At 42.3% G+C, this 16,051-nt stretch overlaps 2 protein-coding genes across 2 annotated transcripts; one reads left to right on the top strand and one right to left on the bottom strand.

The window, feature by feature from the left end:
• Nucleotides 1–500: 500 nt before the first annotated feature.
• LOC115019060 (leucine-rich repeat neuronal protein 4) lies at nucleotides 501–3,427 on the bottom strand. The gene is made up of 2 exons (XM_029448390.1): nucleotides 3,292–3,427; nucleotides 501–2,481 (listed from the first exon to the last, which is right to left on the bottom strand). Exon 2 carries the CDS (start codon nucleotides 2,471–2,473, stop codon nucleotides 1,760–1,762), a length of 714 nt encoding a protein of 237 aa, XP_029304250.1. The 5' UTR covers nucleotides 2,474–2,481; nucleotides 3,292–3,427; the 3' UTR covers nucleotides 501–1,759.
• A 4,189-nt stretch (nucleotides 3,428–7,616) lies between these two features.
• On the top strand, nucleotides 7,617–12,256 carry LOC115019193 (zinc finger protein 16-like). Its single transcript, XM_029448628.1, has 2 exons — nucleotides 7,617–8,810; nucleotides 9,108–12,256. Exons 1-2 carry the CDS (start codon nucleotides 8,114–8,116, stop codon nucleotides 10,049–10,051), a joined length of 1,641 nt encoding a protein of 546 aa, XP_029304488.1. The 5' UTR covers nucleotides 7,617–8,113; the 3' UTR covers nucleotides 10,052–12,256.
• The last annotated feature ends 3,795 nt before the right edge of the window (nucleotides 12,257–16,051 follow it).

Genomic DNA, 16,051 nt, shown 5'->3' with positions numbered 1-16,051 from the left:
GCTAGATTATTTACACAATATTATCATATGTGTATTATTAACATGATATCAATATTTAATTATTTCAATATCACGGTTATCGTGAATACCGGTATATCGCTACATCCTTAATATATATATTTCAATGCTCTACATTTAGTGGGATGCAAATGATTCATAATTGTTCAGTAGTGGTTAAAATGTACAATTAGGTATTAATTAGCTTTTTAAGATTTTGCATTCTTTTGCTTTTTTTTGTAGATTATGAGGCCCTCTTGAAGAGAAAATGGTGACCTTATCTCTACTTAATTTCTTCAGTTATGCAATTGTCTATGTTTTTATATTGAGGTTATACATTTCTATGCTCTGCATTCTTGTGATCAAAGAGCTCCGAAGCATTTAAACTCCAAGGTCAGCTGTGGAGGAAAAGTACTAGTTTGGTCATTGAGAACTTTTTGAAACTCTGTGTAATAGGTAGAATTTGATTTCTTCATGAACATTCAAAACATCCAACATTTCCAAAAAGTTGTTTATTAAAATAAAAAGGTAAACCACAATCATTTTTGAAACAAGATACATGAGCACATGTTGTGCTTTTCTGATCCCATCAGCTGGTTGTAGTTTCTGCAAAACCTTTTCTGCATGTGGTTTGAGTACATTACATTTAATTTAAAGCATGTTTCTTCATTTCATCTTATACTGGCAAGTCAAGTCAAGATTTCCCTCCCAGTTTGAGAGCGACTGCAACATAAAAGCAACATCTTGAGGCCTTTTCAGCGACTAAAAAGATGAAATCTGTTGTGTCTCCAAATTACAGATGTTAGAGGACTTCCATGCAGCTCTGTGCGATGTAAATTGTGCCACGCAGTTGGAATAAGAAAGACGCCAGGAGCAGTGGAACAACTCTGTGGAAGGAATTATAACATGGCTGCGAGACATGCAGATGCAGGCTTGAACATGAGATAAACTGGAGGGGGGTTTAAATATTGGACTTTATTCTCTTTTTCATCACTGCGGAAAAAGAAAAAGAAGCAAAAAGCCTGAAGCATCTCACCAGTTCAGTGCTGGATGACTAGAAGTCTCAGCTGCATTTCTGCTGAAAAGGTTGTTGCATGACATCTGGAAAAACATCACCGAACACTTGTAATCATCCAGTACCATGACACAACTTCCAACAATGAGACAGATGGAAAAAAACAACAGCCCCTCCCAAAGCTGTTAAATAACTACACACTTTAGCAACTAACGAAATGTTTTACTTGAGCTAAACAGTCACACCTTGAACATGCATATACAGTAGTTTCAGTTTGAACAGTGATGTCATGTGTCATGTGCTTCAGGTCCTCCAAACTTATTCATTTAAGGAAACCATCACAATCAAACTCTTAACATGTATAAGGTCCACGGCAACATAAATACAGTACATGATACGGCTCACCATTCACTTTCAGTCATAATGCATCCATTCACATTCACATCTCAGAGAGTTACAAAGAAAATGCAACACCACAATACACTCTGTATATACAATATGTTTTGAAGTGTCAACAACTGTTACCTAATCTTCATTAAATAATTCTGACCACAAATAATATCAAAATATCTCGCATATATCCATGCGAGATGACAAAATGTTTCCTTCTGCATTTTCAGGAAGCCTCTTTGTGCAGAAAACCTCAGATGTTAATGTACTCACAGTTAATTAGCTGTGATGATGCTGAGGAGTCTCGTGGGACAGAGTCTTATCTCAGCGAGCGTCCACTCTGTTTTCTGTTCCCTGTCACTCAGAGGTGACGTGCATAGAGATGCTGGCCTCTTGTTTCCTTTGCCTCCTGTGCCTCCAGAGCAGCACGGCCAGCAGCAGCAGCAGCAGGAAGGCCAGAGCTCCTCCGATGAGTCCTGCTTTCAGAGGCAGATTCCTGTCCCTGGGCTGGTACATCAGACAGGAGCCCTCGCTGTCTCCAGCATCATTCACTGCAACCACACAAACCTTTGCGATGTGGTCCATGTCGCCCACTCCGCCGCTCCTTCGCTCCTTCCCAAACGTCTGCCTCTCCTCCCCCCCTACTGTCACAATATAAGATGTGACATGTGAATGAGGTGCACACCACTGAATTACAACATCTGAGCCATTCCAGGTGGCTGATTTCAGTATGGGAGGATCTGGAGCCACATTATGTGAAGTGAACCCTGGACACAAGCAGTCGGTGGAGGTTTCTAGATCAGCACAGATCTGACCCTGGACGCAGGGATTGTAGTCGCATCGTTTAGGAATCTCTCCATATGGTGACACTTTACTCTGTGTAACAGTGGTGGTTGGTTCTTCCTCTTGGGAGTAATCATCTGAGGCCTCGGACAAAATCCCACTCGGTGTCGTAGAACTCATAGAATTTGTCCCGATGACTTGTGATGTCGTAGGCAGGGGAGAGTAACCTCTGATGAGAACCAGGCAAACGATCGCCAGGGGGAAAGGAAGGTCCCTATAGCCAGCCATCGCGCTTTCTGGAGATGATAAAAAGTAAAATTCCATAAGTTAGTTGGAAAATCTGTTTTTTGCATTGGAATGAAAAGCATCAGCCCCTTGGGTTTCCAGCCATACGTACATTCAGGGAGTTTCTTTTTTTTCTTGCATGAAAGAGGCTGAATGAGGACATGCAGTCATTTCTCCACTGATGCTGTGTCTTTTTAAAGAGTATAGGACTGCTCAGGGAATGAAACAAATGGCTTAAAATGAGAGCCTAGTGCCTGCTGGAAAATTGAAAACAAACCTCTAACTTCAAAGTATAAACTGTTTTCTCAAAGCCCGAGCACACTGCTTTTACTGTTACTGCAAATGACAAAACTGTAGACACTTAATTAGTTGAAGTGCATTATTCTGTGGCATGTTTGTCAATGATTTATGGTCTTGTAAACAGAGTTGCTAGGAATAATCCTCATTTGTTAAGATTTGGAGGTACTTCACACTAATTCAGCATTCCAGGTGGTATTACGCAACAGGTCCAAATACCAACACACCCAAGACTGAGCGCTGCCCTCTTAGCTGTATCCAGTTACAGGACAGCTGCCGGTGCGATTAACACAAGAATCCACACAAACATGCCTGAAATATGGTCTGTGGTGGACATGCATAGAGAACAATGAAGCCCATTCACAAATGTCCTAAAATAAGTCTGTGTTTAACTTAATTAAAAACAGAGCAGGAGCCTCTATTAAATACTAATTCCCTCTGTGCTCTTTATTTTGCCACAGCTAAACTCTGTTCGCTTGTGTGTAGAGTGAAAATAAGACAATATTAAAAAGATAGGAACTTACCTGTTGTTTGCAAACGTTCTTAATCTTTATCAAAATGTGGGTGAGCTTCTTTCTCTTCGTCTTCCCTTCACTTGCTCCTAGTCTTGCTCTCTCTCCCTTTATATGTTTCCCTTCTCCCCAACAATCACCTCCTTCTTTCTGCCCTCCTCCCACAATCCCCCTTTTTCCCGTATCTACTGCACCCTCCTTGCTAAATGGTTTAGTAATGTGAGTGACGTGCTGTTCGTGGTAAATTCAGCAATTAGTTACATCCCAGCTATATAATTTTCTGGTGAAGTGAACCAAGTGGATTGCTGCAGCATTCCTTTGTGGTGTGCAGAGCGTCTCAGAGCATGTCTTCTAAATGAGCTCTTGTTTTCCTTTTAGGGCTGAGGGAAATTGAATAGGATTGGGAAATCTCTGCGTCAGGGTGTTGATTAAAAGAAGTTGTCATCACTGACATATGCCAGTGACTTCAGACAGCCTATGAACATCTTCTCAGCCACCTAACCTCTCACCTAAATAAAATGTATGACTTAACTCCAAATAAACTGAAAGGACTGAAACTGTTGTGCTGATGGTACCTAATAGGTCGGAAATGAACCAGACTGGGCTTGTTTCGGGAATGATGTGTAATGTCTCAAATTGCCATACTGGTACTTTACTTTAAATAACTGAAACTAGTTCAAATAAGAGGTACATGTGATTGTGATTACTTTGAGATACCAACTACATCACAACAAGAAAACTGCACTCAGCGCTTCTTGGAAGGAGAAGAACTGGACACAATGTTTTGTTGATGTGGCATAATGGAAAACAACTTTATGTGACATCTGTGGCCGGCCTTAAATCCAGCTGCAGGCTCACGTCTCCACTCCGATCCTGAGCTTAGTCTGCAGGAAACGTGGCCACGTTTAGCTCGCATTGAACTGAACCAGAAGACTGAGTTCAGTCAGCTCTGACTGAGAAACAACAACTCAATCAAAGCTTACTTATATAGCAACATGAATTTCTTTTCCCAAGATACTAGATTTATTACTTTTATTTCTGATATAATTTTCTTTCTGTCTTGTTTGAGCATTTTTCTGTGGGTGAGTAAATGTATTTGGGTCTAAGTACATACAGGAAAGAGTGTGGGTGTGTAGGTGTGAAGGAGATTGCATATATATATATATATATATATATATATATATATATATATATATATATATATATATATATATATATATATATATATATTTGCATGTAGTAATGTGGGTATGTCAATGTTTTGTGTAGTACAGTTTGTGTTTATGTATTATATCTGAATGTAATACTGAAAATCATGTATGTATTTTTGCTGTATTCCATAATAATTCATGTTTCAGAATCAGAAATACTTTATTGATCCTCAGGGGGAAATTATGTTGTGTTACAGTTTTAGAATAAAAATATATATATAAGCAAAGAAGCTATAAAAATTGAAAAAATAATTAATAATGTAAACGTATCCATTGTACTACAATATATACAATAAATAAATATGGTAAATAAAAATAAGAAATAAGAAATGTGGAAACCTATACTACAATATATAACAATTATGTAAAAAAAAAAAGAGAATAATAATAATAATGCGGAAAATGGGACTTGAAATACTGGAATTGTGTAAATACTGGTAAGAAAACTACTTGAAATGTACATTATAAATACATTATTAATGCCAGAGTACATCAATGTATTGGAGAGTGGAATTATTGCACAAGTTATTGTACAGTTTGGATATAAATAAGTCATGTGGTTATAGCTGAAATGAGTCAGTTATAGGTCTGTAAAGAGTCTATCCGCAACGAGAGAAGCGAGGAAAGTTCATAGGAACAAAGATGGTGTGACAGGCGATATGAGTAGGAAATATTTCTGTTGTGACTCTGGAAGTGACACAAAGTCAAGCAGATGGTAACTCTTAGAAGCTTTGGTACATAATCCCACAATGCACTGCCCCTTTTGGTCATGGACCAAGTCACTTTTCCCCAACCACTGTGGCTGGTTATGAGTCTGCTTTCCTCATCCAAAACGAGTGCGTATGGATAAAATGATTCTTATATATGGAAGTAGAAGCAGCCCAAATGAATACTACAAGGACCTGTTATCTGCAGAACAAAAAGTGTGAGTGTTTGATTTATAGCTAACATTCACAGTAAGATATGATCATGGAAACTTTTTCGCCCAATAACGCACATTTTTACAAATTGATGTGCTAATAAATTTGCCAGCTTTGTCCCACACTGACGTCCTGAATAAGACAAATGTTTTCCATAAAACTAGAATTAAGAAGATGTTTTCTTTACTTAGTTCACTTATTAATTTTATTTCATCATTAAAACATTAAACTGCTTAAATAGATGCAGAAAAGAGGCACTGAAACACACTTTTCAGAATATAATGTAATAGATTATTCAGTGAATCGTATTGCCTACTGATTCACCTCATCTTTCAGAAAAAACAATAACGTGATAGAAATAATAATATTATAATAACGAATAATAACTTATATTAAACATATTCAAGAGTTCAGTAATGTGTGTGAGGAGTCATTCCAAATAGATGGATGAGTAATGTAGGGCTTGTTCCCTGACCTCAGTATTATTAATGCAGTCTACAGTGCCTCCTAGAGCCTAAAATGCAAGACTGAAAAAGAAAACACGAATAAGGGTGTAGTAAGCAAACTCCAGGCGAGCCGAGGTATGTGTCTTATCAGTTGCACAACTGTGTGTGGGTGACATTAATTAGTGTTCGTGATGGATTGCACTGTGACAATGAGCAGTTCATCTGCGAAACATCAGAAAGTTCATGATACATTTGGCCAGTTTCACAGCATCCTGCAGCAAACTGTTGATGTGGGATAAAGTGTTTTCTTCCAGTTCAGAGTTTGTTTAACCATCTGAGAGGTCGATGACCTGTGTGTACTTAAGATTTTGAACCCTGGAAGTCTAATTTAAGATATAAACGAGGAAAACTTCAGCTTTTCTCCGCAAATGGCTGCTGCACTGCTGCACTGCCGCAAAGTATGCTGTATTTCCACCCCGAATTACGACTTGCAGGCTGACAAATAAGAAGCAAATTACACTTGTACATAGACTCGGCTAAGAAAAAAAGAAAAGACAAATAAATTCGTCAGGCATGAATAGAAGAAATAAGAGACTATCACGACTTCTCAAAACGTCACTAAGCCATATTAAAATTAGCATGTTATTCAAGTGTGCAATATAAAGCCATGTGATAACAAAAGTAAATATGCTGCAAAATAGGCCTAAAGAAAAAAACATAAATAATCACATACATTACAGGCTACAAGACAGGACATACATATGCAGGACCACGGTGTTAATCGTTGTATTTATCTATTTATTTGTATTTTATTGGAATATAATTTAGTCTGGTTACTTTTTGGATTAGTTCACAATTAAAATTGTCCATTCATTCCTGTTTTTATTGTCCAATTAGATAAACACTTTTGTCATACCGGCTTAACAGTGATTTAAAAAAGGGAAAACAGCAACAATTTATTTTTAAGTCTGAGAGGTCATTCCATGTAACCCTAACCCTAGATGTCATTTGGCCCATTTCCTCAGTCAACTCGGTCTGACTGAACTGAATATCAAAGAATACATTTAATTAATGAAAATGAACGTCTCCCTTTCACGCAACTGTTCCAGCTGGAGGCAAACATATTGAACATGAGCACGCACAAAAGATGAGACTGAGTTACGTATTTTCAGTGGTGGAAGAAGTGTTCAAATCTTTTACTTGAGTAAAAGTAGCCGTGTGAAAATACCGTGTTGCAATTAAAGGTCCTGCATTTAGGAGTACATCACTTTAATTGTGCAGCTGGTAAATGTGGAGCTCATTTTGATTACTTTATGCACTTCTGGGCAGGTTAAATTATGATAATATGTTAGAATACATGACTCGATTATGTTTTGTATTAATAATCTAAATCTGCAAAGTAACTAGAAACTAAAGTTTTCAAATAATTGTAGGAGTAAAAAGTACAATATTTCCCTCTGAAATGAAGTGCAGTAGAAATATAAAGTAGCATAAAATGGGAATACTTAAGTAAAAAGTGTACTTAAGTACAGTACTTGTGTAAATGTACTTAGTTACAATCCACGTGTGTGATGTGAGGTTTACAAAGCAATATTACTATTTATAAGACTTTTTCAATGAAAGAAAAAAAAACGTTTTAATCTGCAAGATTTATTGAAACCAAAAATGCATGGCATGCAGACGGTAATTTGATTTAAAAAAGCCAAATTACATCTTACTCTTACTTCTTTGTGTAATACTCTGCTGAAGGGGTGACACTTCCTTCAAGTCAACACCCAGAGCACAGTGAACAATATGCTTCTATGACGCCATTCCTGTGCGACGGGCCTCAGTACAGTGCAGTTCTGCAAGCAGAAACTGGAGATGGGTGAGTCGCTGCTGAGGACCATGGTATCATTGAACTATAATTTACGGACTTGAATAACACCGTTACAAACTATCAGCACGTTCCTTCTGCAGAGTCACGGTGTTTGCAAGAGGACGTCTTATACTGTCTGCCGTTGTTAGTTTTAAAGCTAGCAGGCTAATGTTAGCTCGCGGTGCCAGGCCCAGCAAAGAGTTGACTTCATTGTTTTTGTCAGCGACGCCACTTAAACATAAATGAAGCAGATGTCATAGGTTCCTCTGGACTCATTGCTCTAATATACTCTACCAACAAATCCAGTCAGAATTTGACGCCTTTAGTAGCACATTAAACGTTAGCATAGCCTGTAAACGTTAGCTAACTGAATTAAAGCTAGCTAACTACTTCAAAATCATGACTTCCCGGAGGACAGGCTATGCTGCTAGCATGGACTCCTCTTCAAATAGCGGCAGCGGCTCGGTACACGGTGGAAACCGTAAACAGAGTATAATCAACATCCCCGACAGGACCGGCGGAGAGTCCTGTTATGATCGGAAAGGAGCTCCGCACGGCAGCATGACCGTAACGTCTCTGAAATCACGGCTCGCCCCGACCATTCAAACCGCCATGTCCGCTGCAGTCGACACTCTTCTGGGCGAAGTGGTGCTTGTGCTCAACGAGACCCAACAAGAGTTGCTACACAAGGAACAAGAGAATGAAAGACTCAAAGTGCGTCTGGAGGTGTCGGAGAGGGAGTTGAAGACTTTACAGGAGTGTCTGTGTAGCGCTCAGAAGCTCATAGACCAACTGCAGATCTCATACACGGGCTCTCCGTCCATTAGTCAGTCCGTTTTCGCCCCATCTCTGTCTTCCATGGCTTCAATGGCTTCAGGCTTGGACCGGGACCACCAAAGCGGCCGAAATGTGAACGGAGCCGGTGTTGACTTGGGTCTCGGTGGCTCTGTGGATGATTCGCTTCACGAGTTTGAGCAGAGAGACGACTACAAAATGTGCCAGCTTTCAATTCAACCCGATGGCTCTGTGACTAACCACGCACTGGACTCCTTTACTTCCAACACTTCTCACATGTGCTCCGACTCCAGCAGACCAGGTAAATATACAATGTGTACTGTGTGTTATATTATCGATTAATACACCGATCATTTCCTCGATTCATTGTTTGTCATAATGTCATAAATAAACAACTGTCTTGTTTTGTCAGTCCAAACCCCAAATATATTCTGTTTAATATGATATAAAACGGGGAAAAGCGGGAAACTTCCACATTTGAGATTTTTGGAGCAAATACATCAATAACTTAGTTTAAATTGACATGCATTATTTGTTGTGTTTTAATATAGTAATGCTTCTACATTAACCATCTCTGCATGTTTCAATTTGTGTTTAGATGAGCGGCAGAGTCAGGGTCTAGGTGGTGCGTCCAGATTTGAGATTAAAGAGGAGCAGGGACCCATTTCAGGCTCTGGTCAGCCCAGCAGGAAGGAGCCTGGATTGCGTAATGACAACCGGGTCGGGGATGGTGACCTTGGCTATGTTCAAGTTGGAGGGGAGGGAGGTTCCCAGCGTTCCTTTACTCATCCCCTGCGTCACCAGCGTCCTGTGCGAGAATGCGGTGACTTGCAGCAGGGCGGACTTGATGGACAGAAACAGTTGGCTAGGACTTCTGGAGCCGGGAGAGTAGACGGTGTTTCACCGGGCAGAGCAGAGGACTCTGCAGGACCGTCAGCCTCTGACACCGTAGGTGAGCCCACTCCAGACCGGCCACACCACTGCTTGGAGTGTGGAAAGACTTTCCGTCTGATCTCCAGTCTGAAGAAGCACATCCGCATCCACACCGGCGAGAAGCCCTACCCGTGTGGAGTCTGTGGCCGTCGCTTCCGCGAGTCAGGGGCGCTTAAAACCCACCTGCGCATACACACAGGTGAGAAGCCATACTCATGCTCCGAGTGTGGGAACTGCTTCCGCCACTTGGACGGTTTGCGCAAACACAGGCGCACACACACCGGAGAGAAACCCTACGTGTGTGCCATCTGTGGGAAGCGCCTGAGCCGCTTGCAGCACCTCAAACACCACCAGCTCATCCACACCGGGGAGAGACCGTGCTGCTGCCCCTTTTGCAACCGCAGCTTCAAGGAGCCCGCAGCGCTGCGGAAACACATCCGCACGCACCGTGAGGAAGGCGGTCACATGGGGATTGCTCCCAGCGATGACACGGACCCAGACGCCATGGATGACATTAACAACCTCCACCCAGCAGCGCCGTCCCCTCAGATGAGGTTCGGGGAGTGGGGACCTGAGGAGGACGACAGCTCGGTGGTGGACTGTGTGTAGGAGGTGATTAATAAAGGAGTAACTGTCTGCTAGTATTCTACCCACAGAACCTACTTCGGGTGGAAAAACATGGAAGGTGTTTGTGTAGTTTGTAAACATGATGGATAAGGTCTTCTGGGATGCTGTATGCAACAGGTATACTGTTGAAGTGTGAAGCTGCTTATAGCCCAAGCCTTTGAGCTTCGTTTATATTTGGCATTTTCATGCTCTTAGATGTAAAAATAACGTTTTAAAATATCCACTGTACATTCTTCAACAACAACTATATTTGTGTTGGACCTTCATCAAGTGGCAGCAGCAGCGTACAGGTTGTTCTTGGCACAGGGAGTTACGGGGTTTGCTAACTTCTGGCAATCATTTGGGAAATTGATGGCAGAAGTGGACGCAGAGCTGTTTCCTCACTTTAAAAATATAAGTGCCTTGAACACTCACTCAACCATCAACTGAGTCACTGCCGCTGCTGTTTAAGATGTTTCCCTCCTGGATTTCTAGTCAGGAAAGTTACGTTACGATTCTGGTCATGAGTTTTTAAAAATATTTTTCACACATTAAAGAGATTGGATTTGCTTTATTATTAGTTATCTTCAGTTACTGATTTAAGACACACTGAGCGGCTCAAATAGACGGAAATGGATCCATCGGGCTGGTTCATGTTTCATGTGGGAACGAACATGCAGGAGCACAGACTATGGCGCTATGGACTAAACCAAATATCACAGTATAATGGGCTCAACTTTTTGACTTTCTTGATAAAGTGATTGCATTTGAGTTGGGTCGATGGTGCTTTTACACAAACAGCTTAATTAAGAATTCAAAGAATTTCAACTTTTTCACTTCAATGCTTTTAAAAGAAGGAAAATTAAAATGTTAATGGACATTTTAACCCTTACCCGCCCTAATAGATTAAGTTGAGAAAAGTAAAGTAAAAATAATTTATTTAAAAAATGGTCCTGCTACAAGTGCAGGTAGTCGCATGGAAATATTCAGTGCTTGTTAGTGACCAGAGCACATTTCTAGATATTCTTGTAATGCAACAGATGTCGCCACTATTTTCAAATTATGTTTAATGACTACAAAAACACCATTCATAGTGGAGTCCTCAAATTTAACAGGGTAGCGTGGCCTTGCCGTCTACTCCAATGAAACCCTCTGTAAGCTAAAACGCTCGCATATCATTTGGACTGCGTTTGCCCTGCTGTGTGAAGCATGAACCGGTCTCTGTTCAGTCGACAGTGTCGTATCTCTTCTCTCTCTGCAGGGCCCTCATCCGTTACACGATCAGACTGCTGTTAGTCAAGCTGAAGTGTCCAAAATATCTTGGAGATATCTGTACATTCATTTATCTGTTCAGTCATTAGAAGAGGGCACAGTGAGCATGCACCCAGCTCAACAGCTTAAACACTATTGGACTGTTTCTCCAGTCTTGACCATCATCCCTCTCTTATGGACCATATGCTAGCATTCCATTTTTTTTGTTCAAGCTGCTACTGTTTGTCTGGAAAGCTTTTCCTTTTCTGGACTTGTATTATTGTAACCAGCCAGTCACTAGAATTTACTAGCGAACAGATTTTGGTGCTTGCATGTGCATATCTGATTCTCCGCTGGCGTCTATTGCCTCCCGGCGGTTTCTGTACATAAGAATGTAGATTTTAGCCATTTAATCTGAATTAATGAGGGTTAACATTTGTGGAAAGGTTTATGTGCAACGATTAAAAAAAAAATAAAAATGCTTTAAAAATCCTAACATGCAGTGTAATTACATATAATCTTATTAAAATTCTTCCTGGTGTGACACGACTGATGCATCAGGGTTCACAGCAGAGCATTAATCTTGTAGGTCTCTGGTGTCCTTTACCATGTATACTATAAAAATCTCCATGTAACTATTCTATGTACATTTACAAGTGTAGGTCATTTTAAAAGGCACTCAAAAATGTTAACTATCTGTTACTGTATACCCAGAATAAGATTTGCCAAGGTAGTCTTGAACCCAGATCATCATATTTATTGTTTTTTGTATTTCATACAAGAGAAGGCCTTTGCATGTAGGTTTAAACTGAAACAGCATTCTTCCTTAAAAAGTCAGTATTAAATGTGAAATGAGTAACTTTTTTTATGCATCTGTGTTTAACATATATTCCCCCACATCAGCATTCATCCTGTTCCCTGATGTAAATGTTATTATATTAAAGGGCCTTGTTTCTACTTCTTTTCTTTCTGTGGCTGTTTATTCTATGTGTTGAATTAAGGAGAGGTTCCTTTTTAAATTATAACCGCAGTAAAGACTATCAACAATGTGGCAATTTGCTCAAAGCTAAAGACGAGTAAATCCTAATTTCAGTTTATCCCAGTGTTATTAATAAGTAAGTAACTTAATAAGTAATTATTTTCAGTCAATTCTTTTCATTGTATCATGACAGGAAAACCGCATTTACCCCGGAGGAGAGTTTTCACACAGACTGATATGTTGCCAAACAGATTGAAGGTGCTGTTGACACGCCCAAAGGCAGCTCTCAAATAATAGCTTACTCTTCTCCTGATGCTGAGTAATGGCAGCTGTGTTTAAACGCACAGACGGCTGTTTGCAGTGACCTTTGGTATGATAAACTGTAGTTTCACTTTTTTTTTTTCTCAGTTTTGTTTTGACAAATCTATTATAATTATTACAGTGATTGTGTCATTTTGTAATATTAGACATAACTATTGTAATGTTGATGTTTCAGTGGAAGGGGTATCGTTAGGACCGACATTTGGCGGATCTAAAGAGGACAATCCCACACATGGATATATCTCATTTCACTGAAACTGAATGAAGTTACTCTGAACACTCATTTGGAAGGATGCAAACTTGTTCCAACAAAACAGACCACAAACGAGTTAGAGTTATGACATCAAGTTGAAGCAAGTGCTGCAGAAGGCACACAAACAAGATATTTACCTGAACGCGACAGTGGAAGTTAGTACCAAGCTCGTGATTCATGAAACAACACGTGAAGCACTTCACAGTGCTTGGTGAGAGAAAGGTGCATCTAAACAAGTCACAACAGCAATTTAAATGACATCAGATTGAGAGGGAGAAGGAAATCTCACAGAAAATACACTTCCCCCGCTGCAAACCCCATGGTAAGACATATATTGTCTACAATTAAACTTCAGTATCTGATGTAAAATAACTAAGTACATTTACTACAAGTACTGTACTTAAATTCTGAGGTACTTATACTCTACTAAATTTGAGGGAAATATTCCACTTTTATCCACGCTGCATTTATTTGTTACAGTTGGAAGTTAGAAGTTTTAAACAACACCAATATGTAAACTTGTTTTTAAATTAATTTTAAACCTATTATATATGTGTATATATATATATATATATATATATATATATATATATGTTTTATAACCCGGCCATCTTCAACATTAAAATGCTGTTAAGATGTCAATGCATCTGTAATAACAATACAATCATATTATATAACGTGTATATATACCAGAGGTCTTCAACAAGGGGTACGCGACCCCTAGGGGGTCCGCTGATGTACTGCAGGGGGTGTCGCAAAATCTTTGGTTGATTAGACAATTTTTCATATTCTTTTAATTTTTTTATTTGTTTTCGACAAATTTATCCATCCATCCATCGTCTACCGCTTATCCGGGATCGAATCGCGGGGACAGCAGCTCCAGTAAGGAACCCCAATCTTCCCTTCTCCGGGCCACATCCTCCAGCTCCGACTGGGGGATCCTGAGGCGTTCCCAGGCCAGTGAGGAGATATAATCTCTCCACCGAGTCCTGGGTCTTCCCCGGGGTCTCCTCCCAGCTGGACGTGCCTGGAACACCTCCCTAGGGAGGCGCCCAGGTGGCATCCTTACTAGATGCCCGAACCACCTCAACTGGCTCCTTTCAACGTAAAGGAGCAGCGGCTCTACTCCGAGTCTCTCACGGATGGCTGAGCTTCTCACCCTATCTCTAAGGGAGACGCCAGCCACCCGTCTGAGAAAACCCATTTTGGCTGCTTGTACCCGTGATCTCGTTCTTTCGGTCATGACCCAGCCTTCATGACCATAGGTGAGGGTAGGAACGAAGATCGACCGGTATATTGAGAGCTTTGCCTTCTGGCTCAGCTCTCTTTTCGTCACAATGGTGCGGTAAAGTGACTGTAATACCGCCCCCGCTGCTCCGATTCTCCGGCCAATCTCTCGCTCCATTGTCCCCTCACTCGCGAACAAGACCCCAAGGTACTTGAACTCCTTCACTTACCTACCCGGAGTAGGCAATCCACCGGTTTCCTGCTGAGAGCCATAGCCTCAGATTTAGAGGTGCTGATCCTCATCCCAACCGCTGCACACTCTGCTGCGAACAGATCCAGTGACTGTTGAAGGTCACAGACCGATGATGCCATAGGAACCACATCATCTGCAAAGAGCAGCGATGAGATCCTCAGGTCACCGAACTGCAACCCCTCTCCTCCACGACTACGCCTCGATATCCTATCCATGAAAATCACGAACAGGATTGGTGATAAAGCGCAGCGCAACCCTTGCTGTACACAGCTTGGATGGTTCCTCGCTTCCCCCTCCTCAGGTGCCGGATGGTTTTCCAGAAGCACCTTGGTGCCGACCGAAAGTCCTTCTCCATAGCTTCTCCGAACTTCTCCCACACCCGCTGCTTTGCCTCTGACACGGCAGAAGCTGCCGCCCTTCTAGTCCTTCGATACCCTGCAACTGAGTCCTCCCGGATAACATAACCCGGAAGGACTCCTTCTTCAGTCGGACGGCTTCCCTGACCACCGGGGTCCACCACGGTGTTCGAGGGTTACCGCCCCTTGAGGCACCTAAGACCTTGAGACCACAGCTCATCACCGCAGCTTCAGCAATAGAGGTTTTGAACATCGCCCACTCAGGTTCAATGCCCCCAACCTCCACAGGGATGCTTGAAAAGCTCCGCCGGAGGTGTGAGTTAAAGATCTCCAGGACAGGGGCTTCCTCCAAACGTTCCCAGTTCACCCGCACTACCCGTTTGGGTTTACCAGGTCTGTTCAGAGTCTTCCCCCACCCCTTGATCCAACTCACCATCAGTCAACAGCTCCGCCCCTCTCTTCACCCGAGTGTCCAAAACATGCGACCTCAGATCAGATGATACGATTACAAAATCGATCATTGACCTTTGGCCTAGGGTGCTCTGGTACCACGTGCACTTATGAGCATCCTTATGTTCGAACATGGTGTTTGTTATGGCCATTCCGTGACTAGCACAGAAGTCCAACAACAAACGACCGTTCGGGTTTAGATCAGGGAGGCCCTTCTTCCCAATCACGCCTCTCCAGGTGTCTCCATCGTTTCCCACGTGTGCGTCGAAGTCTCCCAGCAAGACTACGGAGTCCCCTACTGGAGCCCCCTGCAGGGCTCCATTCAGGGTCTCCAAGAAGGCCGAATACTCATAACTGTGGTTTGGGGCATAGGCACAAACAGTCAGAGTTTTCAACCCCATAACCCAAAGGCGTAGGGAGGCGACCCTCTCGTCCACCGGGCTACACTCCAACGTAGCGCCGCTCAGCCGGGGGCTAGTGAGTATCCCCACCCCAGCCCGACGCCTCACACCTTGGGCAACTCCGGAGAAGAATAGAGTCCAACCCCTATCCAGGAGTGCGGTTCCAGAGATAAGCCCCACCAGATCCAACTGGTAGCGATCCACCTCCCGCACTAGTTCCGGCTCCTTCCCCCACAGAGAGGTGACGTTCCACGTCCCCAGAGCCAGCCTCTGCTGCCCGGGTCTGGTCCGTCGAGGTCCCTGACCATCACTGCCACCCGTGTGACAGCGCACCCGACCCCAGCGGTTTTTCCCATGAGTGGTGGGCCCACAGGATGGATGGATGGGAGGCACCACGTAGCTTCTTCGGGCTGTGCCCGACCGAGCTCCGTGGCAAACCAGGCGCTCGCTGTCGGGCCCTCCCTTTGGGCCTGGCTCCAGACGGGGGCCCCGGGCTTCCTCCGGGCAGGGTT

This window comes from Cottoperca gobio, chromosome 14 (assembly GCF_900634415.1).
Source record: "Cottoperca gobio chromosome 14, fCotGob3.1, whole genome shotgun sequence".
Classification (NCBI taxonomy): domain Eukaryota; kingdom Metazoa; phylum Chordata; class Actinopteri; order Perciformes; family Bovichtidae; genus Cottoperca; species Cottoperca gobio.
Note: the sequence above shows the minus strand (reverse complement) of the source record. Positions and strands in the feature narration are given on the sequence as shown.